This window comes from Cephus cinctus, unplaced genomic scaffold (genome assembly GCF_000341935.2).
Source record: "Cephus cinctus unplaced genomic scaffold, Ccin1 Ccin1_scaffold0132, whole genome shotgun sequence".
NCBI lineage: Eukaryota > Metazoa > Arthropoda > Insecta > Hymenoptera > Cephidae > Cephus > Cephus cinctus.
The window spans coordinates 347,908-368,118 of NW_014332865.1; the positions used below are offsets into that span (position 1 = coordinate 347,908).

Below are 20,211 nucleotides of genomic sequence, written 5' to 3' on the forward strand. Positions count from 1 at the left end.
CCCCCCCCCCTGTACATTATTGTCACGGATAAATAATAAACCGTAAGCAATTAATTATCATGTCGAGCAAATGAGTTGGAAATTGAATTGTGATAACAGATTGAATGAGAGATTAATAGTATTTTATACAGAATGTAATTTGTAAATTTACATTTTTTAAACGTAGGAATTTAAAATAATTCTTTTTGAAGTCTTTTATCAGTACATTAAATATGAATCTTTTATATTACAATTATAATTTTATACTGTTTTGTACTTACAGCAATCCACAATTTTGGACAAAATGGACCACATAGATTGCCGCTGACAGTTGGAGAAGTGGTCCAGTTGTTAGAAGAATGTGACGACTGGTATTATGGTTGTAGTAAATATAAAGGAACTAGGGGTATTTTCCCAAAATCATACATATATATTTTACCTCAATCAATGAACATGGAAGCTCTCACACATGAAATTACTAGTGTTCTTAGAGAATGGGGACATCATTGGAAGCATTTATATGTGGTTTGTATTATACAAATGTCATTTACTCCAAGCAACATGAAGTACAATTTACAATTTAGTTTAAAAACATTTTTATGTACACAGACACATTCGGAACACTTTTCTACAATTCAACAGCAAATTATTGAATTAATTGGATATAGAAGTAAAATTCTTAGTGGTACCTTAACCGTTGATGAGTTAAAAGACATGAAGAGACTGGCCACTGCCAGAATAGATACTGGTAATCAACTATTGGGTTTGGACATGGTAGTTCGTGATGAACACGGCAATGTACTAAATCCTGAACAAACTAGTACGATTCAATTATACTATCATCATGAAACAGCTGCAGAGAGAATCAGAAAAGCGACAACGGAAACGAAGAAGAAACCAAGCAAGCCTCAAGTACCGGTATACTCTCATATATTTTTTGTGAGTGTACGAAACTTTGTATGTAAAATGGCTGAAGATGTGGAGTTGCTTTTGACACTGTACGATGGTCGAGAGATGAAGGCGATTACAGAAAATTATGTTGTATCGTGGAGTAAAGAAGGTCTTGCCCGTGATATTGACCAACTCCACAATTTGCGAGTTTTGTTCACTGATCTCGGTTCTCGAGATCTATCTAGGGACAAAGTATACTTGGTTTGTTATGCTATCCGGGTAGGTAGCATGGAAGCAAAAGAGATCGATCATCGTCGCTCAAGTATCGTTCCTAATAACCAGAAAACTAAAAGCTTAGATAATATGAGAAGACCATTTGGTGTTGCTGCAATGGATATCACTCTTTATATCACGGGAAAGCTCGAGGGAGATGTGGAACATCATCATTTTATACCATTTTTACAGTAAGTTTACATTACCCTCTTGTAAAAAAATCTTTCTGATGATGTGATCCAATATATTCGAAGATCGAGGTAGAATTGTTTTGTTGGTTTCCTTCCGTTTGGGTTCAGATGCTGTGAGAAGGAGAGCCTGGATGGAACGTTACGTAGGATCCTCGCGCAAAAGGAAGCGAGTAATCAGAAGAGCGGAAGTGGAAGCAGCACTGGAATCGCTGGTGGACAAGGATTGTGGGCTAGTTTAAAATTACTTCGAGGAGACACGAAACAAGTATGTATTACACATTGGAAAAAATTTTACTCTTGCACAACACAAAACAAACATTATTTAATTATTTAGGTACGCGAAGAGAACCCGCATCTAGTTCTGGGTAACGTGGCCATTGCCCGAAAAATGGGATTTCCAGAAGTCATACTTCCAGGAGACGTCAGGAATGATTTATATCTTACATTGGTTTGTGGAGAGTTCAGCAAAGGATCCAAGTCGACCGATAAAAACGTCGAAGTTACTGTTAGTGCAGCAGAAAAAAGTTTATGACTAATAAAAATATGATTAATCTATATGTGATAGCATAATGAAAATATCGTCTCACTTGATACAGGTAAAAGTTTGTAACGAAGTCGGCATCCCTATTCCCGGGGTGATGAAGCTTGGTGGCGGTGCTCAGCCGATCGATGAGTATCGTAGTGTTATTTATTACCACGAAGACAAGCCACGGTGGTGTGAAACTTTCAAGATCGCTGTGCCGATAGAAGAGTTCAAGCAGGCTCACCTGAAATTTACCTTTAAGCATCGTAGTTCCAACGAGGCTAAAGATAAATCTGAGAAACCCTTCGCGTTGAGTTATGTGAAATTGATGCAGCGCAATGGCACTACCCTGCAAGATACTCAACACGAGTTGCTAGTTTATAAATTGGATCATAAGAAGTACGAGGAGAATGAAACGACATATCTAAAGTTGCCAGCTACCCGAGGCGAATTGGTAAGAAGATATTTGATCGATAAAAAATAAGATATGTTAATCTCTCGAATTGAAAATACACGATCTTTTTCGCCTTCAGCTAGAATTAAATGCAGAAAAAAAGCCAACACTTGGTCCATTGAGTCTGAGTTCAAAAGACAATTTTTTAATATCGACAAACGTCTGCTCGACGAAATTAACCCAAAATGTCGATTTACTGGGCTTATTGAATTGGGCGTCGCGCCGTACGGATTTAAAAGAATCTCTCACGGCTCTGATGAAGGTTGATGGGGAAGAAGTAGTCAAGTTCTTGCAGGTACGTGTCAATAAAAATGAGTTGCTAACAAGGTTTGCATGAGCTTCTCTTTAATTCATAATCTGGACGGCGATCTTTTGCAGGATGTTTTGGACGCTTTGTTTAATATTCTAATGAGTAATTCTGATAGCGATGCCTACGATGATATGGTTTTTGAGTGTCTCTTATATATTATCGGATTGGTGTCGGATAGGAAGTATCAACATTTTCAACCAGTATTAGATTTATACATATCCGAAAGTTTCTCCGCAACGCTTGCATATAAAAAGCTAATTGCAGTTTTACGTAAAAGGATTGATAGCGCTGGTACTAATGATGGCCAAGAAAGAGACTTGTTGCTCAAGACGATGAAGAGCTTACAGTACTGCATGCGATTTGTTGTCGAGTCCCGTTTGCGGTTTACAGAGTGAGTTCTACTGAATAACTTCTGTATCATTAACTCAGCATCTTTCAACATGAAGCAGCATAACGTCTCTTCTTTGTGCAGATTGGATCAGGATGAGGAAGAATTTTCACAAACTCTAACTGAATTATTGAAATCCATTGTGGAACTGATGAGCCACGAAACTGATAGCACTCTATTGGTACAAGGAGCCTGCCTCAAGTATTTGCCAACTACAATTCCACATTTGTTGCGGGTTTACAGTGGAAAACAATTGAGCAATATTTTGACTGACTTATTAGTAACTTTGCCACCAGGAAGATTGACGAAGCAGAAGATGATGACTGTGAATGATATAGTGCACAGTCCGCTGTTTCTTAATGTGGATTGTAGAGCAATTTTATTGCCCAGGATAACGATTCTTGTCCGTGATCTTCTCGAGGCTAAAGAAGAGGTAAGATATACAGTGATACGATACGCACGTACAAAGAAATGAAAAACAGTACTAAAATGTTATGCGTGTGACTTTGAAAAGATTGCATGGTTCATGTCATCCCACAGTATTATTTGAGTTCTTACAATCGGGATAACATGAGCTGTCGTTATATCAGCTTTGTTCATACCAAACTTCACCAAAGATTAGATTGCAGGCAAATCATTGTCAATATGTCACTTAATCACATATCATCTATTAATCGCTCTACTTTTACCGCATTTCTTTGGTCCATCTGATATGAAACTCACTCTAGTTTTACATCAATCTGCATTGTAATATAATATAATACAATACAATACATCAAACTATTTTATGTGCTTACCGTGCAGCCTGACATCCTCTCGCCACGCATCTCTCTGTAAATCTTTTAGTCTCTGTAAATCCTTTTCTACTGGATGTCTTTTTGTTCGAATTTCGTTTTTTTCCCGTGATATATCTTATACCACTATTCTACTCTCAAATCCACTGAATTAGAATGATGATTTCCTGATAGCAGCCCAAGAGCAATCTACGTTTATTATTCAAAAAGACATCCTTTAAAATTGTTAACGAAGCATGTTGTCACGGTGAAAGAATGTATATCGAATCTTGATTTAAATGATAGCATGTCTCGATCATTATATGCCGGTGACCGTTAGTTTCCTGCTTCCTCTGTAATTCTTACTTCAAAGGATCTTTTGACTCTATGAAAGTAGACATGAACCTTCCCCAATTAGGGGAGGACGTTCAGGAGATTATAATTAAACGATCATTGGAAACTGCTGTCGTGGTTCGACTAACAGAGGGTTGTTTTATTTTTGTGTTCGGTTTGGTTTTGGTTATTGGCGTGTAAAGGGGCTGTCAGGTACGCCTGGAAAAAGCGTGGCGAAGGTAGCCAGGCTGCTTGGCGAAAACCGACATCGACTGAACCAACACCGTGGCTACTCCGAAGAGGTAATTTATAAAGCACATGCTTGGCTTTCGAGATCATCCCCTATGTACCTAGAAAGATTCGTGTATTTATTGTGCGTCGCGGTGAACACTTGGACGCTATTCAAATTCAACTGTTTGCCTATTTCTGTAACCAACGCCCCGGGGCTCTTTACAGAACTTTTATCTTGATCTTTTACCCATTATCAATTTATATTTTGTTTACTTGCATTCGTAACCACACTATGCACACTTTTGGAAGAGACTATTATCCCGACTTGCAGGTAGAACTATGCGTCAAGATCCTATCGGACATTTTGGAATTGACATTTAGAAATGACATAGGTGCAACGACGTCCGATGTCAAGGAAATCATGCTGACCGCATTGAGGACAATTATACAAACTGTTATATCGATGGATAGAGAAAATCCTTTGGTAGGAAATTTGGTTTCGGTCATGCTTGCCATATTCAGGTACGTGCTCTAGTACTAAGGGTAAGAAGAGCGACTAATTGATCTGTAACATTGTTAACAAATGATAACCATTTTATTCAGGCAAATGACACAGCATCACTACGAGGTGTACATCAATCATTTCGGCACACGTTTCGACTTACTCGATTTTCTTATGGAAATTTTGCTGGTATTTAAAGACTTAGTCTCAAGAAGTGTCTTTCCCGGTGACTGGTGTGAAATGATTATGCTGCAGAACAGTGTAATCCTAAAGTCCCTGCGTTTCTTCTCAGCCACGATAAGAGACTATTTTTTCAAAGATTTCGAGCAACAGGCTTGGTCCAATTTCTTCCACTGCGCAATAGCTTTTCTGACTCAGCCAACACTTCAATTAGATACATTCAGTCCAACAAAGCGTAATCGCATTGTTATGCGCTACAACGATATGCGGAGGTACGCACGCCTTTACGTCTAATTCGTTAAATGATCTGTTCGTAATTCTTGCAGCAATTGCGTTTATCTTTGTTGTCGTTCTTTGTCTCTCCTCCAGGGAAACCGCTTTTGAAATCCGATCAATGTGGTTCAATCTGGGACAGCACAAGATTTTATTCGTACCTGCCTTGGTTGGTGCCATATTGGAGATGACATTGATACCTGAAAGCGAACTCAGGAAGGCTACAATACCAATATTCTTTGACATGATGCAATGTGAATTTTACAGTTCACGCATTGTCGAAGGTTATGGCGATACGAAGCGAGATCCTGCTCATATTAAGGCAAACTTTATGGAATACGAGAATGAGATGATTGCGCAACTCGATATCTTGGTAACTCTCATAATTATTCAATATTTCTTTATTGTACTGCCAGTAAAGTAATCTTTATTTTTCCATTGAATTCTTCTAGGTTGAAGGTGGTCGAGGGGACGAACATTTTCGTGTTTTATGGGTACAAGTTATGGGAGCACTTTGCGAAAATCATTCGACGATGCGCGATCAGGGTTTGCGCTTTGTAGACACTGTAGCTAAATTGATGGAGAGGCTTTTGCAATATCGTGACATAATTCATGCGGAATCACAAGAGCACCGCATGTTGTGCACTGTTAATTTACTGGAATTTTACTCGGAAATTAATAGGAAGGAAATGTACATTAGGTAAGTTGATATTCTTACAGAGAATTATTAGATTTTTTGAAAACTTCTTCGATAAACCTTTGACTCGTTATAAACAGATACGTGAATAAGCTCTGCGAGTTGCATTTAGAGTGTGACAATTATACGGAAGCTGCGTATTCATTAAAATTACATAGCCAATTGCTGGCATGGAGTGATCAACCTCTCCCACCTTTACTGAGATCGCATAGGTAAATTGGATCAATGTTGCTTGAAAAAATTGTCTGAAATATTGTATAATGTCATATTATCACTCGAAGGTATCCACACTGTCAAACGCATCGAGAATTAAAAGAAGCATTGTACAACGACATGATTGAATATTTCGATAAAGGAAAGATGTGGGAATGCGCGCTCAGCGTATGTAAGGAATTGGCAACACAATACGAAGAAGAGACTTTTGATTATTCGCAGTTGTCCATTCTACTCAGACGAATGGCTAAATTTTATGATTCCATAGTTAAACAACTTAGACCAGAACCAGAATATTTTCGAGTTGCCTATTATGGTCGTGGGCATCCACCGTTTCTTCAGAATAAAGTACATCATACTTTCATTGCTGTAGTATAACGTTAGTCACAATTTTTTATTTCTACAATGTAGAAATAATGTTTCACAGGTATTCGTTTATCGTGGAAAGGAATACGAACGACGCAGCGACTTTTGTTCGCGAACTCTGAATCAATTGCCGAATGCTGAGCAGATGAAAGAATTATCTCCGCCCAGTGAAGATATACTCGATTCAAATAGCCAATATGTTCAAATTAATAAAGTGGACCCATTAATGGATGAGAAGAGGCATCGCCTTAGTGGTAAACCTGTCACTGCCGAAGCTGTATTGAGGTATGGAAATTATGTAGGCGCTGTGCTTTTTTATTCTAGTGACACGTTATTAACTTGGACGAAGTACAGGTTGTTGCTCAATATATTGTCAGGTATCACCGTGTTAACGACATACAACGGTTCCGATTTTCGCGACCAGCACCTAGAAAGAATACACTAGTGAACTCATCGCAACCTGGGAACAATGACAAGGAGCCTATCAGTGGCGGCGGCGTCAGTAATGAATTTGCTTCGCTATGGCTGGAAAGAACAGTCCTTGTCACGAGTCATCCTTTACCTGGAATATTGAGATGGTTTCCAGTGACGTCCAGTGAGACGTATCTAGTCAGTCCTCTGCGCAACGCTATCGAAACAATGGAATCCACGAATACTGCCCTGAGGGATCTTATCATCGCGCACAAGTACTGTATTTTTAGACGAAATCGCATTGACAGATATAATTATTTGTCAAATATAAACCTTCTGTTTTTACGTATCCTTAGGGCTGATTCCACTCTGCCGTTAAATCCATTGAGTATGAAACTTAACGGTGTACTGGATCCAGCGGTGATGGGCGGCGTTGATAACTACGAGAAAGCCTTTCTTAATCCTGATTATCGAAACGATCATCCGGATGAAAGCTCTGATCTTTTAAAATTAGAAGGTCTCATTGCCGAGCAGATACCCCTCTTAGGCGTTGGAGTGCAAGTGCATAAAGTGAGGGCGCCGCCTGAACTTTTACCTTTCCATCAGCACTTAGAACAATGTTTTAATTCCATGAGAAGTCATGTAGAAGCCAAGTACGGTAAAAGGGTACGTGCAAGAGATACAAACTTTTTGGAAGGATGGTTGATACACGGATTTATTTGAAATTATTTCTTCAATACGTAGACTTGCGATCTGCAAATTGAGACTTTAACTCAAACTGTCACCATGCGAAAACATCCAACTTCCAGAGGGGAGTCACATCGACTGTCCGAAACCAGTGTAATCAGCACAGAGTAAGTCATTTTACTATTCTACTTATTTTTGTCTTTATTCCAACGTAATTTTGCTGTTGATCGAATGCTAATAGGCAATGGGAATATGAGGCGCTGGTCACTAATTTTGGTTGTAAGGAATTTCTACATGGAGTCACGTGTAATGCTATCATTGCCGGGTTCAGCTGCTCAATTCTGGTTATTGTAAACTAATCAACATTGAGAATCATACAAGTGATACGTCGATCATGCTTTCACGTAATTAACGTCCACACTAGGTGCTCAAGATTATAGAGGAATCGAAAATAGTAATACTTTTTTTTTCTTTCGCGCGGAGGTGTCGAAAAAGATATATTTATTTGAACGCGACATCACCTCTCTAACGAGATCAATGAATCCGGTTGAGTTGTCTGACACTGAAATTATTACCTCAAACGATATGAAATTTCATAATTTGCAATTAGAACGTAGTCTTTTTTTTAATTTGGCCTCGACATTGTAGATTAGAAAAGTGTCATATAGCCGTTTTGCGATTCTGTCATTCAGCTGCGGGTCACGCTCCAGAGTATCTTCACTCACAAGATCACAAGTGGCAACCCTCAAGTCACTCGCATCCTTCAATTTTAACAACAGCTCACCCATGTCTGGTGTTCCAAACGTCAGCGTTACAAGGTAACACAATCGAAGTGTCCCAAAGAAATACGGAGTGCTAGTTCACAAAATGCTTATGAAAAGAAAGAAAAAAAAACGAATCGAGATCGAACAGTCATTGGTATAAAGTCGTTGCCAAAGGTTTTATTAGTAATATGCAGGAAAAAATAATCAATGTTGTTAGTCATTCGGTAGTTCCCGCATCTTGCTGAAATATTCCTCAGTTTTGCCACTCCGTGTTGCCTGAGGAATTTCAACATTTTCGTACGATCGATTTTAATGATATTCTTAAGACTCCCTACACAGGAGAAACTTGAAACAAAAAGAAGAAATTAAATGAAATATTCATTTCTTGAGATTCAGCACTTCATTGTGCACTACTCGAAGAGTTGATTGTGTGCCGTGTGATTGAGAATTGAATGCTGTCAGTTAACAGTAGTTGGATAATTGAAAAGAATGGAATATGATTGCAGGGGTATTGCTGCTGGGCCAGATAAAATCTCGCACAATGCACTTTTGTCCTTCCTTCGTACATAGCTTTATTTTCATACTAAATACTATTTGTTTGTCCATCGTTTAACTGCCAATGTTTAAATAATGCCGCTTCAATTCATGTACATTAACTAACAAGCACATGTTTATTTCCATTATCACATTGAAAATCCTGAATGTGTCCTACAATGATTATACTACAATCTGATAAGATGCCATCCATTTATCACAAAACAAATCTTAAGTAAAACAAATTATTCTGTAATTTTGATGTCATTCAAATGTATTCAGAATGAGCCTCAAAGAGCAATTGTATTTTCTAAAACGATTACGGCATGCAGCTCACATTTGACATGTTGTATTAGATGGCTCTAAATGCGTCATGTGACAATTTCAATCGTTTCGTTACCCATTGGTGATTTAAGTATTTATTACTTTTATTTACGTTAACAAATTGTAACATATTTCTATTACTACACTCTTATCACACCTACCCGAGAATAACTTCTGGTCCCCTCTTAATATCTTCTAAGCCTACGATAGGACACCTTAGGTAACTATCAGTGCAGCATGACTACTGCCAACTTCTTTAAGTCAAGATTAACGCGCAAAAAATTAAATAAGAAACACTCAAGGCTTTATTGTATGATTAAAAAATATATGCTCGCTAATTCGCGTGTTAATCTTAACTTATGACAGTTAAGCATCTCCTTCAGAAAAATGACTAACTCATGTGACGTACAGAAACAGCTCGGTGCGTTCCCACATATTATCATCGGCATCGCTGCAAAAAGCTCTGGGCAATCCAAGTCCTGGGACAAATAAGAAAAAGGACTCGAAACGCAGAAGTTCACGCAAAAGTGACTCCTCCTCGACGAACAAGAATGACCAGCCTACCAGTCAGTGGTACACAACTCCGGAATTGATCCAGAATTCTTCGTCTGTGATCGTCTCTTCCGCCAGCCCCTTACCCACGCCAATATTTGAACTTCGCCAAGAGGTAGGATCATACTTGGTTCACGATACACTTTCTCTGCGGTGCTAAAAAAATATGTCATGATCCTTCACAGTTAACGCCAAAGCGACCACTGAGACCCGAAGCCGATAAGGAGCGCAGAATAAGCAGTCGCTGGTCTGGACAATCTCAGCATTTTCTGAGAAATTCAAATAACGGGATGGAGCCAAGTGGCTTGGGAAAAGGCAACAGGGACAGCGTCGGAACGACAGACAGTACAGCTTCCGAGGATGATCCACCACCTCCGTTACCAGTGAAAACTCGCGAAGCTGATTACTGTAATCTACCAGAAGATACACCTGTGCCTTATCGGCAAACGAGCAGGTTCAACAGCGTGAACCGTTCGATTAGCTACCGAATTAAGAGTAAGCTTCCTACGCCATCGGAGAACGTAGACAATCATAGTGTACCACCAACACCACCGCCAAAACCAAAAAGGCCACCACATAGCTTGAACCAGGTCTTGCTGGCTGCTACCGCTGGCGATGTGGATGGCTCGGCGGAAGATTCATCCGTTGCATAAATTAAGGAGCCCCTTCATAGATCCATTGCAAACGACGACTCATTGACTCATTCCATGTGAAAAAGAAACATTCGGCCTTTTAAATAGGTAGACCTTGTTTGAGGAAACCACTCGTTTAGAATGCTCCCAAGTATTTCAACTTCCTAAAGTTCTATAGCTTTCTGTTTTCAAGAATTTTGTTTGTTTTGCAAAACGACACACGGGCGTACCTAATGATGATTTTAAAACTAGTAACGTTGTTTACTTATTATGTTAATATAGGAGTTACTCGAGTGTCTCGTCGAGTAACTAAAGCTCATGTAACGAGTATGAGGAGGGACAACTGTTAAGAGTTCCACTTGAGTAGCCAGACGTAAAGTATTATAAAATTACAAGATGAAAAAGACAAGTATAGCACATCACTTTTAGACACGCGCTGCTTCCCAGCTGTTCTCCGCCCATGACCTCTCCCCAGTAATACCGTTACGTTATTTAATATGAATTATAATCGCTATACGATATGCATAATACTCGAAATAATTGTCGCGTGTTACAATAATTCATTCCATTAGCTTTCTTTTAATTGATATTCGAGCCGCTTCTCGAATACTTATCTTCTGATTATCCTGAAGGACGGGAACTACTGAATCATCAGATGAATCCGTTTCATAATACAAATCTGCCAACACTTATTACTACAAGTTTAGATAATATCTACTCTCGTCTTCTCATGGGAAGTGAAACGCCACAAATATATACGTAGTGTAATTAGATAAAAGAAGACACAATTTCGAGCTAGGTGCAAAAGTTTTTTTTTGCCGCTGACGCTCAAGTCTCTCTTGTATAGTTAAGTGTTCTTGATGAAGGCTGATATACAGTCGCATAGCCATGCGTAAGATTCATTTGATTTCGCCAGGAAGCGTAATGTTAAAATTTACGCAACGTGAGAATTATTTTTCGCGGTGAACAAAGTAGGGTACATACTATTTCGTCGAAAGGGTTAAGGGTTGTTAATCGTACTTGTCAAGTTATAATTACCATTTCATTATTCATACCAAAGAGACCATTAGCATTATTTATTCGAATTGTCAACCAATCGCGCACATATTGACAGCACGATGGCACATGTATTGCGTACCGCAATGTATGACGTAGGAGTGGCCGAAAAGAAAAAGAAAGAGAAATGAAGGAGGAAAGAAAACAAACGGGCAGGATTTTCCATAGGTGCACATATGTCTGCCTGTGTGTATGAAAGCGAACAAGAAATAGAATTATTTATGGAATGTAATGACCGCTAGTCTGCTCACTATGATAATAGATATCAGATAACCAAATTTTTGTTACTATGTGTTACATAAATTTATTACATATATATTCAGAGAATTTTTAATAACGATACACTGAGCATAAAGTTGCGATAAGAAAAAAATGACAATAGTGCCATTTTATTTTTTTAAAAGCTTATTGTAATTATTGACTATTAGTTAGGGACCAACCGGCGCGTTAGCATTTTATACCGAAGCTAAACCTATATTTGTTCATTGTTATACATTGTCATTTTATACATAATATATTGCAATAATTCACAACGTACCAACATACTAGTTGTATCTTCCATAAACCACAAAGGAACTCGCAGTTCTTTCGATTTAAACGTTCTCTTGAAAGAAGGATCCCAAGGTAAAAAAAAAGTCTCCAATATCCTGTTCTCCCTGTTACACTTAACTATACGAATGTCATCGAATCCGGCAGGACTTTCATTTGCGTCAAAGATTGCGTCCATGTGACAGTATGCAAATATAAATCTTGCAAGAGGTACCTACATCGGTCACTCAAAGGAAACGTGCAGAACGTTCCATGCGGGGACTTGGCTTACTCCGACCGCCATGAGTTCACCTAATAATAGATGAAAGTGCGTGCAGCGTGAGGCCCTAAATATACATATATTGCAACTTGTAGGGGATTTTTCTCCAACACTCGCACGCTCTGTTTACCCATAGCAGCCATACCGAAGCAAGGCGTCGTTGTACGTACGCGGGCATCGGCACACTTACGTCTCTCAACCACATAGAAAGGACGCTTCGTGTGCCTGTGTCAGTGCCGACATAATCTGGACATAAAGGCGAGAGATGAGCATATTTTCGTCAGTTGCGCAGTGGACCGCGTACTTTGCGGTCTCTTGGAATTTTATTATCAAATTTTTTTGCCTACAGTGGAACAAGACAAATACGACAAATAGTGTGCAAGAAGCGGAACAAAAATGGCTGCTGGGGCCTTACTTTGCGTCGCTCTTGCATTCCTTGGTTGCCTCGTTAGCAGTTTCCCCTTCATCGATGAAATTTATGGTAATTACACCATTTCTGAATCTCTTCGAATGGCTACTTTTTACAGTTAGCTTTTACTCTCCTAACGCTTCTTCTAGACATTCATTGCGGTAACCATTCCTTTGCTAATTTTAAATTCTTTCTATGATATTACTTTTAAGATTATTAATATCTTGCCTCGTGTACCTCTCATTCAAACCTGTTCTTCTAACTAAAAATATCAAAGGTTAAATTTGCTATCTCTTTTTTTACACCTATGTAAAGAAGCGTGACAAAATTGACCGGTTCGTAAGTCATGAGAACGTTAATAGAAGTATGCGTATACACTTTTCCAATTTGGACTTTCCTTTTCAATATTCAATATATATATTTTTTTTTCTCGAATTTTTCTTTATACGATTACCCAGAGACAAGATTTTCCCTTGAAAAAAAAAAAACATACATTTTATGATAACCCCGATTGCACTTGATGTGCTATAATCAGTTGGAATTATACTAGGCGGATACCAATTATTCATCATTATGACAAGAGAAGTTCTCGATTATACGTAGAAGCACACAAATGGCAGCAAAATGAAAAATATGTTTACCTCTACTTTAGGAGATATTTAAAACTCTATACAAGACTAGAGAACACGTGTCCATCCTGGTATGTTTCATTAGAGATATGCTATATTTGACAGCGCATACGGGTTATGATAAAAAGAGAATTATCAAGGACACGTCAGGCTGGAAACAATAAACTCTATGATAAGTAATTGTCGTCATACCCTCAGGGGGTTTCTCAGTAGCATACCATCGAATTAGCTGTCATTTCAAATGGCGTAAACGGACGCAGCTCGTATCTGAAATCCGGTTTCCATAACTGTATATGTAGTATATAGTGACATCCATGAATCAACAAATAACGAAACGCACACAAGAACTTATAAATACGTATAACCCTACACTTGCAATTGAACACGTGTCTCAAACATCTTACAGTCATTATTCTGTCGAGTAATAGCCGATAGTATAATAAATGAGTCAGGCTGATTCGCTAGCTTCCGTACGGTAAGAGAAAGAGAGAGAAAGGGAGCACGATAATCAATGTAAATGATTCTCGCGCAACACGCTCTGATCACTCCATAGAGTGATGATGTCCATCTACGAAGATTTTCTTTTACGCAGAAGGAAGTCCTTGTCCTCTGGAAGACGGTGCTATTGGAGTCTGCAAGAAGCTGCCCGATTGCGCCCCGAGACTCAATGAGGTCCAAGCAGGTAGAAGGAGCTCTGATTCTTCCGGTCGCTGCGGTTTTACAGATTTCACGGAAATAGTCTGCTGCTCGCTGAATATTTCTGACAAGATCGGTAGCAGACCAGCAGATGTAGGTATGCACACTATATTCGTCAATCGTCGGCTATCGTTTAAATGCTCATTCTCTTCGTAATGGTAGTGAATAAGGATGGAGGAAATGCTGTACTACGAAAAACTGTAACAACAATGTCATTTACACACGATTTCTATTCTATCGTCACTCATTAATTATTTAGATAATATAATTTTTATTTTTCCGAATTCAGCTTGTCAGCAATATTACAACGAAGTAACGTCGGAAGGAGTGGTCTTCCATATTTTGGGTGGTGAGGCAACATCACCGGGTGAATTCCCATACCTAGCCGCCCTTGGATACCTGGAGACTGATGAAGATACTGAAGGAGTTATCAAGTATTCCTGCGGTGGTACGTTGATATCATCCCAGCATGTGCTCACAGCCGCGCATTGCGTTAGCAACATAAACGATCAAGTTCCGATCGAGGTAAACCTGTCTACAAAGAAATTCCGTACTTAAAGTTATTAATATGTTTTGTCATCTTTACCTAACTTTCACAGGTACGTCTTGGAAGCGAAGATCTAGAGAGTAGCGATCCAATTCCACAACGGATTCCTATAAGCAGCATCATCCCACATCCGAGTTACAAACGAAGTGTCAACTACAATGACATAGCTATCGTCAAGCTAAAGACACCGGCACGTTTGACGAATACCGTAAAACCCATATGCCTTCAAACAAAATCATTAACAACTAGCCAAATACCTGCGAATGCCTCACTGGTAGTAACGGGTTGGGGTGCGACCAGCAGCTTTGGCGACGGGTCCACTAAGTTACTGAAGGCAGCCGGACTACGGTGTGTTTCTTTATAAAATTTCAATGTTTTTAACAATCTACATTCCTGCTACTTTCAGTGTTCTGTCATAAAAATGTTTGCTTCACAGTTTCATAGAGAAGGATTCATGTTCGAAACTATACACAGAATTCAGAAGGCTGCCCCGCGGCCTGGATGATGGTATGATCTGCGCCCTGGATTCTAACACAACAAGACGCGCCGACGCTTGTCAAGGCGACAGTGGGGGACCACTTCTGATGTTGTCCGAAAATAGTCAGACAGTTGTTGGTGTCACATCCTTTGGACAAGCCTGTGGTGGACCTTCTCCAGGAGTTTACACCTCGGTTTACTCATATTTAGACTGGATCGAGGCGCAAGTCTGGCCGGATCAGGCTAGTGACTGAACATAATGCGACCGTCACGACGAGAGCCTCTTGGACCATAGACTCAAGTGAGACTAATGTGCACATAAGATGAAGTGGACGTGAGTAGCGAAATATTAGGATTGCTCGTATGGAGAAGTTTCATAAGTGACTAAGGCAAACATATGCAAAACATATCCGCGACAGTGACAACCATCTGAATGGTAGAAACAAATTCTTACAGGGACGACGAATGTAATTTTTGTTTACGTAAGAGTAACGCAACCATTCTTAATGACGGAGAAATATAATTGTTCAAACGACTCTGCCTAATTAATGGGTATGACATGGCCATGAATGATTTTTTTACTTTGATAGCAATGCGCATCTTTAACCGAGAAGAATATTATATAAACTTATGAGCTAAAGGAGTCAGTGTGGGATTTAGCATAATTTCATGCCATCCAACCGGAAAGACGAATTGTACAGGGTAAAGAAACACTATGTAAATTAATAGTCTTTTAATAAAAAAAATACTTTCTACTGTCTACTTATCAGACATTAACATCAAACCATTAAACTGGCTAGCATAAAATATTTTGATATCGCTAGCAAACCTGAAACATTTCTTCCAGACAATGAGAGACGCTTCTATTATTTAGCACTGATATGCTAACAGGAGCTGGTAATACTTATCGCTCTAAGTACAGCACATGTTATATACAAACCCAGGGAAATAAAAGATACTTAAACGGCTATTATTGGACTCAATCTGATTGAAGGATATTTGTTCATATCGTAAACATTAAAGCGACTTGTGTCAACTTATTAGAACAACGTCGGAGTTACACTCAAAAAACTTGATATTCTAATAAAAATTAAGCACGGCAGCTTGGAAACCATAATGGATTCGGCACATAATCGTCCTTCTGAATCACGAGACACTAATCCTGATATCAAATAATAAAACAAGTACATGTTCTTACAATATTCCTAGAGCATTCTACTCGAAAGGATACCTGTGATGATCAAGTAAATCAAAATAACGGGAAATAAAAGAATTGATTAGAGTCTCGTAATTCTGTTCAATCAGTGCTTCGAAACCTTAACTCAAGACATAAAATAGTATTTGATTTATTGCGAACTACTTTGTGATCCTAGTAGAGGAAATATTTGAGTAATTTTTCCAATTCCTTTGGTACGACCCTCTCTGAACAAGAGACGCATTCCCACGTGAAGATATTCGGGATGACTTACGAATCGAAACAAAACAGAGGCTGTATCGTTTGTCTGTAAGCCTGCCTCTTTCAGGTCCATTATTCCTTCGATTATACAAGTCTGCCGCACATTTCCTACGTGCACCGTTGCTTGAAAACCCGGATACATTGCAGTAGCGTGATATACAACTAGCACGGTAGCCTGAAATATAAACAAACATACAACAACCACACACGTCTAGAAACTCTAGAACGTTGTTGTTGGTATATTGAATTCTCGTAATCACTAGTCTTACCTGGAAGAAGAGTGTCGCGTGGGGATGATCTCTAAGAGAAACCAGAACCATGCCAGGACGAAGATGAGGCAATGGCGGATCTCTGTTTGTGGAAGGTACTAGTGTTAAACTGGCACTCTGCGATGCTCGTACGAGACAGCAAGGTGCTTTATTGCGGTGCAAGCTAGCTACTTTCACTGGACTAAATTCTCCGTCTGGTAGAGGACCCACTAGCAACCGCGTTCCTGGTGCAATTGCCCCCCTTACGAGCAATCCACCGAGCACCGGTTCCGTTAGCCCTGCCACTCTGAAATACATGCGATTGTCACGGGAGAATATAATTGTTCATTTCCACTCTAGTACAGAAATTTAAAAAAAACTATGGAGCATAGCTACTACTTTAACGAATAGCAGGAACTGTGTGGGGGGGGGGGGGAAAAAAACTATGGAGCATAGCTACTACTTTAACGAATAGCAGGAACTGTGTGGGGGGGGGGGGGTAAAATATATAAGCAGCGTACCTAAATGTTTCGTCGATTTGGAATAAGCAGGATTCGGGATCTGAATCCGAAGGAGTAGGCTCGGACGGTGGCAAGTCTCTGATGAATCTAGTTAATCCCTCTAACCCTTCCCCGGTTACGCAGCTAACGGCAAATACTGGTATCGCGTCTAACTCATAACCTCTTGACACTTCATTGATATTGCTATACAGTATAAGCTGTTTGCTACAGCCATGCGCCTGAACTGCGCTTTTCAGTTGGGTCAAAGCCTCGCGCGGGTCACAGAGACCCAGATCAGTCTTCGTCATAACAACAAAGAATGGTAGTCGCAATGCCAAGCAAAGTGCCAAATGTTCCTGCGATGCTTCGTTCATCGGAGGGGCTATGACCAGCATAACATGATGTGGTGAATATCCTGAAAAAGGAAGGACAATCTCTCACTAAACTTCCCAAGGTTTTTCTTGTCTCGATCAAGAGAAATAAGTCATGAATCTCTGCACACCTGTGAGTCCCAGCAAGGTGGTTCGGAGGTACTTTCGATGTCCAGCCAGATCTATGAACGTGACGACCTTTGAGGCGTGCTCGCATATCTCTTCGGCCGTGTTCATCTCCGCATAATTTAGTACATGACCCTCATTATCAAAGCCGATGATTTCATGCGAAATCGAAGAGGTACGTCCGGTTCTGATTTCATGAAGATGACGAAACATGTTCAGTCTAGCTCTACCTCTACCATTATCGAGCTCGCCTTGCGTCAACACACCTGAGTATGAGAATAAGAGTTGATTAATAGTATAAAAGTCATAGCTTATCGTCCTAACTAAAACTTCAAGCCGTATTTTTTCGGAATACAGCGTGCAACGCGCTTTAGGTATATTTCTCTACCTGAAGTGTTGCCTGCTAATCCTCTCACCTAAGAGGGTTGACTTTCCAGCGTCTTGTCCACCCGTTACAGCTAATCTCAATTCCACCACGCTCTCCTGATCCTCTCGGTCATCCTTCCGCAATTTTCGCACCAGAACTTCGGCCACCCTTCTCTCCTTTTCATCATGCTTCTTTGTCTGGCCGCCCTTACCTTTAGCATTGGCAAATCTTTCGCGAAGAACGTTAGTAGTGGCGCCCAGTCTCGCTGCCATATCTCTTAAGGTTTTCAGGGAGGCTTTCATCTCCTCTCTCGATAAACCAGCAAGAGTTCCATTATCTTCGACGCCTAAATTATGTATAACTGTAGTTACTTTCGGCTTAAGATGTAGCAAAATATTAAGAAGCCTCCGGAGGCATGAAGAACAAGATCTATATTTAGTATACCAATTTGATATATGGCTTCCCCATGACCTTCACGAAGTCTCCATTTCATCTGCGTTACAAGATGTTCGAATCTCTGACTGGAAGGATTGACGAGCTTCAATTTGTACTCGATATTGCCTTGTTCTGGTTCGGGCGGAAGTTTCTCCTCCCCGTCGGAATTACTATGTTCGTGATCATCGTCTAAACTGGAACTCTCGTAATCGGATAATCCGTTTCCTTCATTCTCAAAATCATCCCATCTCTCCTTGCTGCTCCTCTTATCTTCACCCGGATCGAATAAACCAAGAAAGGACTCCATATCTGTGTTAAAAAAAATCATTCAAACTCAAAATGATCATCGTAAAATAATAAGCGTTAAACATAACAATAATTTTTTGGTTGCGCAATATACTAATAATATCAATATGGCATGAATAAATATATCGGTACAAATACCCATATAAGGTAATAGAGGAGGTGAGAAAAAAGATTAATTATACTTTATACTCAACTTTCCTGCGATAAACCTATGTTTACAATTGAGAAACTTAGAAGGTAGGAGATTAATTATATTAGCCATCTAACAATGAAGCGTTCCCGTGAAAATAGCTAAACCAGTTCATACGTAATATATACAAATTCTATTGCCAAATCGGTTACACAACACATCTCTTTTACATGTAGGTTGCTACATATAGAATCTAACCAGAGTTAGAGTTCTTCTTAGAAGCCAGTAAAGCGCTGGAAATTATACAGGTTTAATTACTGAATCTTTATTTAGTGTATGCAAAATTAAGAGACGTTAATAAAAAAAAAGTGTATTTATAACAATGATTAGTGCACACCAAGTATACATCAGGGTATAATTGTTATATTTTCAGCCCATTGAAATTCATTATACAATAAGTAGCCGAACTTCAGGAAGCTAGAACCTAATATAAAAATAGCTCGTACTCCCATGAATATCATTAAACTAAAAAGTTGAATTGACCTTGAGAAACCTCGTAGTCCTAAAAGATCACATCTCGATTTAAATTAAATTCAATGTCCTATAGACAGAACACGTGATCATTTGACAGCTGTATGCATGTATGACGTCAGTCTCAGGCAAAAATATTATGACACTAACGAAAATATGGCGTTATATCGCGCAACCGCGAAAATGTAGATTTTTCACAATCTTACTACTTTCTAGTTCCAAGCGCAAGTAATGTCGTTAATTATTTTATCTGCAGAGTATTGCTTTGCATAAAAACAGCTGCTCGTCGAAAGTAAAAGTGACACATCTCGGAAACAAGATCGACAACCGAAAAAGCAAACTTTTCGGAAAAACATTCTTTCGTTACACTTCACAGCTTTGCCACAATAAACTCACAACAATTTGAAAGAAAATTATTATAGAGAATGACTTACTTTCTTTGTTAAATGTTCGATCTTTTCGTACCAGTAGAGAATAACCAATTTAAAAATTCACCCGATGCCCTCGTAAAGCTGATCAGCCATGTTGCTCGTCCTTTCCCGTCATCTCCTGAACTGAACGCTTACTGCCAATAGGAGAAATCGAAAGACCCCAGTATTTTGAAACTGTTTCGTAATATTATTGGCACAAATAAAAGA

General features: G+C 39.3%; 3 protein-coding genes across 12 annotated transcripts in view; 2 read left to right on the forward strand and 1 right to left on the reverse strand.

The window, feature by feature from the left end:
* The window catches only part of LOC107263068 (dedicator of cytokinesis protein 1), a 13,084-nt gene extending 1,010 nt beyond the window's left edge, over nucleotides 1-12,074 (forward strand). The window contains exons 1-23 of one of the 8 annotated variants that reach the window (XM_025080533.1): nucleotides 27-42; nucleotides 263-504; nucleotides 589-1,334; nucleotides 1,443-1,599; nucleotides 1,669-1,839; nucleotides 1,931-2,311; nucleotides 2,391-2,606; nucleotides 2,690-3,012; nucleotides 3,094-3,442; nucleotides 4,319-4,417; nucleotides 4,678-4,868; nucleotides 4,950-5,300; nucleotides 5,398-5,674; nucleotides 5,754-6,001; nucleotides 6,079-6,210; nucleotides 6,280-6,559; nucleotides 6,639-6,862; nucleotides 6,955-7,263; nucleotides 7,345-7,654; nucleotides 7,733-7,842; nucleotides 8,368-8,493; nucleotides 9,709-9,964; nucleotides 10,035-12,074. In XM_025080533.1, coding sequence (XP_024936301.1) covers nucleotides 427-504; nucleotides 589-1,334; nucleotides 1,443-1,599; nucleotides 1,669-1,839; nucleotides 1,931-2,311; nucleotides 2,391-2,606; nucleotides 2,690-3,012; nucleotides 3,094-3,442; nucleotides 4,319-4,417; nucleotides 4,678-4,868; nucleotides 4,950-5,300; nucleotides 5,398-5,674; nucleotides 5,754-6,001; nucleotides 6,079-6,210; nucleotides 6,280-6,559; nucleotides 6,639-6,862; nucleotides 6,955-7,263; nucleotides 7,345-7,654; nucleotides 7,733-7,842; nucleotides 8,368-8,493; nucleotides 9,709-9,964; nucleotides 10,035-10,502 — 5,802 coding nt within the window. In that variant the 5' untranslated portion in view covers nucleotides 27-42; nucleotides 263-426 and the 3' untranslated portion in view covers nucleotides 10,503-12,074. Of the gene's footprint in view, nucleotides 1-26; nucleotides 43-262; nucleotides 505-588; nucleotides 1,335-1,435; nucleotides 1,600-1,668; nucleotides 1,840-1,930; nucleotides 2,312-2,390; nucleotides 2,607-2,689; nucleotides 3,013-3,093; nucleotides 3,443-4,318; nucleotides 4,418-4,677; nucleotides 4,869-4,949; nucleotides 5,301-5,397; nucleotides 5,675-5,753; nucleotides 6,002-6,078; nucleotides 6,211-6,279; nucleotides 6,560-6,638; nucleotides 6,863-6,954; nucleotides 7,264-7,344; nucleotides 7,655-7,732; nucleotides 7,843-8,367; nucleotides 8,494-8,945; nucleotides 9,518-9,708; nucleotides 9,965-10,034 lie in introns of those variants that run through there. The other 7 variants (XM_025080534.1, XM_015729889.2, XM_015729890.2 and 4 more) reach the window with 7 other exon arrangements.
* A 389-nt stretch (nucleotides 12,075-12,463) lies between these two features.
* Nucleotides 12,464-16,038, forward strand: LOC107263079 (serine protease persephone). 3 transcript variants are annotated; one of them, XM_025080539.1, is made up of 6 exons: nucleotides 12,464-12,603; nucleotides 12,695-12,826; nucleotides 13,976-14,176; nucleotides 14,369-14,604; nucleotides 14,679-14,974; nucleotides 15,063-16,038. In XM_025080539.1, exons 2-6 carry the CDS (start codon nucleotides 12,742-12,744, stop codon nucleotides 15,355-15,357), a joined length of 1,113 nt encoding a protein of 370 aa, XP_024936307.1. In that variant the 5' UTR covers nucleotides 12,464-12,603; nucleotides 12,695-12,741; the 3' UTR covers nucleotides 15,358-16,038. The 3 variants fall into 3 exon arrangements, with proteins under 3 accessions (XP_024936307.1, XP_024936309.1, XP_024936308.1); XM_025080541.1 differs by lacking the exon at nucleotides 12,464-12,603 and having other exon boundaries at nucleotides 12,615-12,826; nucleotides 15,101-15,273; XM_025080540.1 differs by lacking the exons at nucleotides 12,464-12,603; nucleotides 13,976-14,176 and having other exon boundaries at nucleotides 12,615-12,826.
* Nucleotides 16,039-16,101: 63 nt separating this feature from the next.
* On the reverse strand, nucleotides 16,102-20,161 carry LOC107263072 (GTP-binding protein 2). Its single transcript, XM_015729898.2, has 7 exons — nucleotides 20,008-20,161; nucleotides 18,616-18,915; nucleotides 18,221-18,517; nucleotides 17,810-18,070; nucleotides 17,329-17,722; nucleotides 16,829-17,114; nucleotides 16,102-16,734 (listed from the first exon to the last, which is right to left on the reverse strand). The coding sequence occupies exons 2-7, from the start codon at nucleotides 18,911-18,913 to the stop codon at nucleotides 16,450-16,452; spliced, it is 1,821 nt and encodes a 606-aa protein (XP_015585384.1). The 5' UTR covers nucleotides 18,914-18,915; nucleotides 20,008-20,161; the 3' UTR covers nucleotides 16,102-16,449.
* Nucleotides 20,162-20,211: the final 50 nt, after the last annotated feature.

Coding starts and splice junctions, on each gene's coding strand:
- LOC107263079 (XM_025080539.1), top strand. CDS start 12,742: ATGGCTGCTGGGGCCTTACTTTGCGTCGCTCTTGCATTCCTTGGTTGC. Junction 12,827..13,975: donor CTTCATCGATGAAATTTATG/GTAATTACACCA, acceptor TCTTTTACGCAG/AAGGAAGTCCTTGTCCTCTG. Junction 14,177..14,368: donor TAGCAGACCAGCAGATGTAG/GTATGCACACTA, acceptor TTCCGAATTCAG/CTTGTCAGCAATATTACAAC.
- LOC107263072 (XM_015729898.2), bottom strand. CDS start 18,913: ATGGAGTCCTTTCTTGGTTTATTCGATCCGGGTGAAGATAAGAGGAGC. Junction 18,518..18,615: donor GGAAGCCATATATCAAATTG/GTATACTAAATA, acceptor TACATAATTTAG/GCGTCGAAGATAATGGAACT. Junction 18,071..18,220: donor TGGAAAGTCAACCCTCTTAG/GTGAGAGGATTA, acceptor TCTCATACTCAG/GTGTGTTGACGCAAGGCGAG.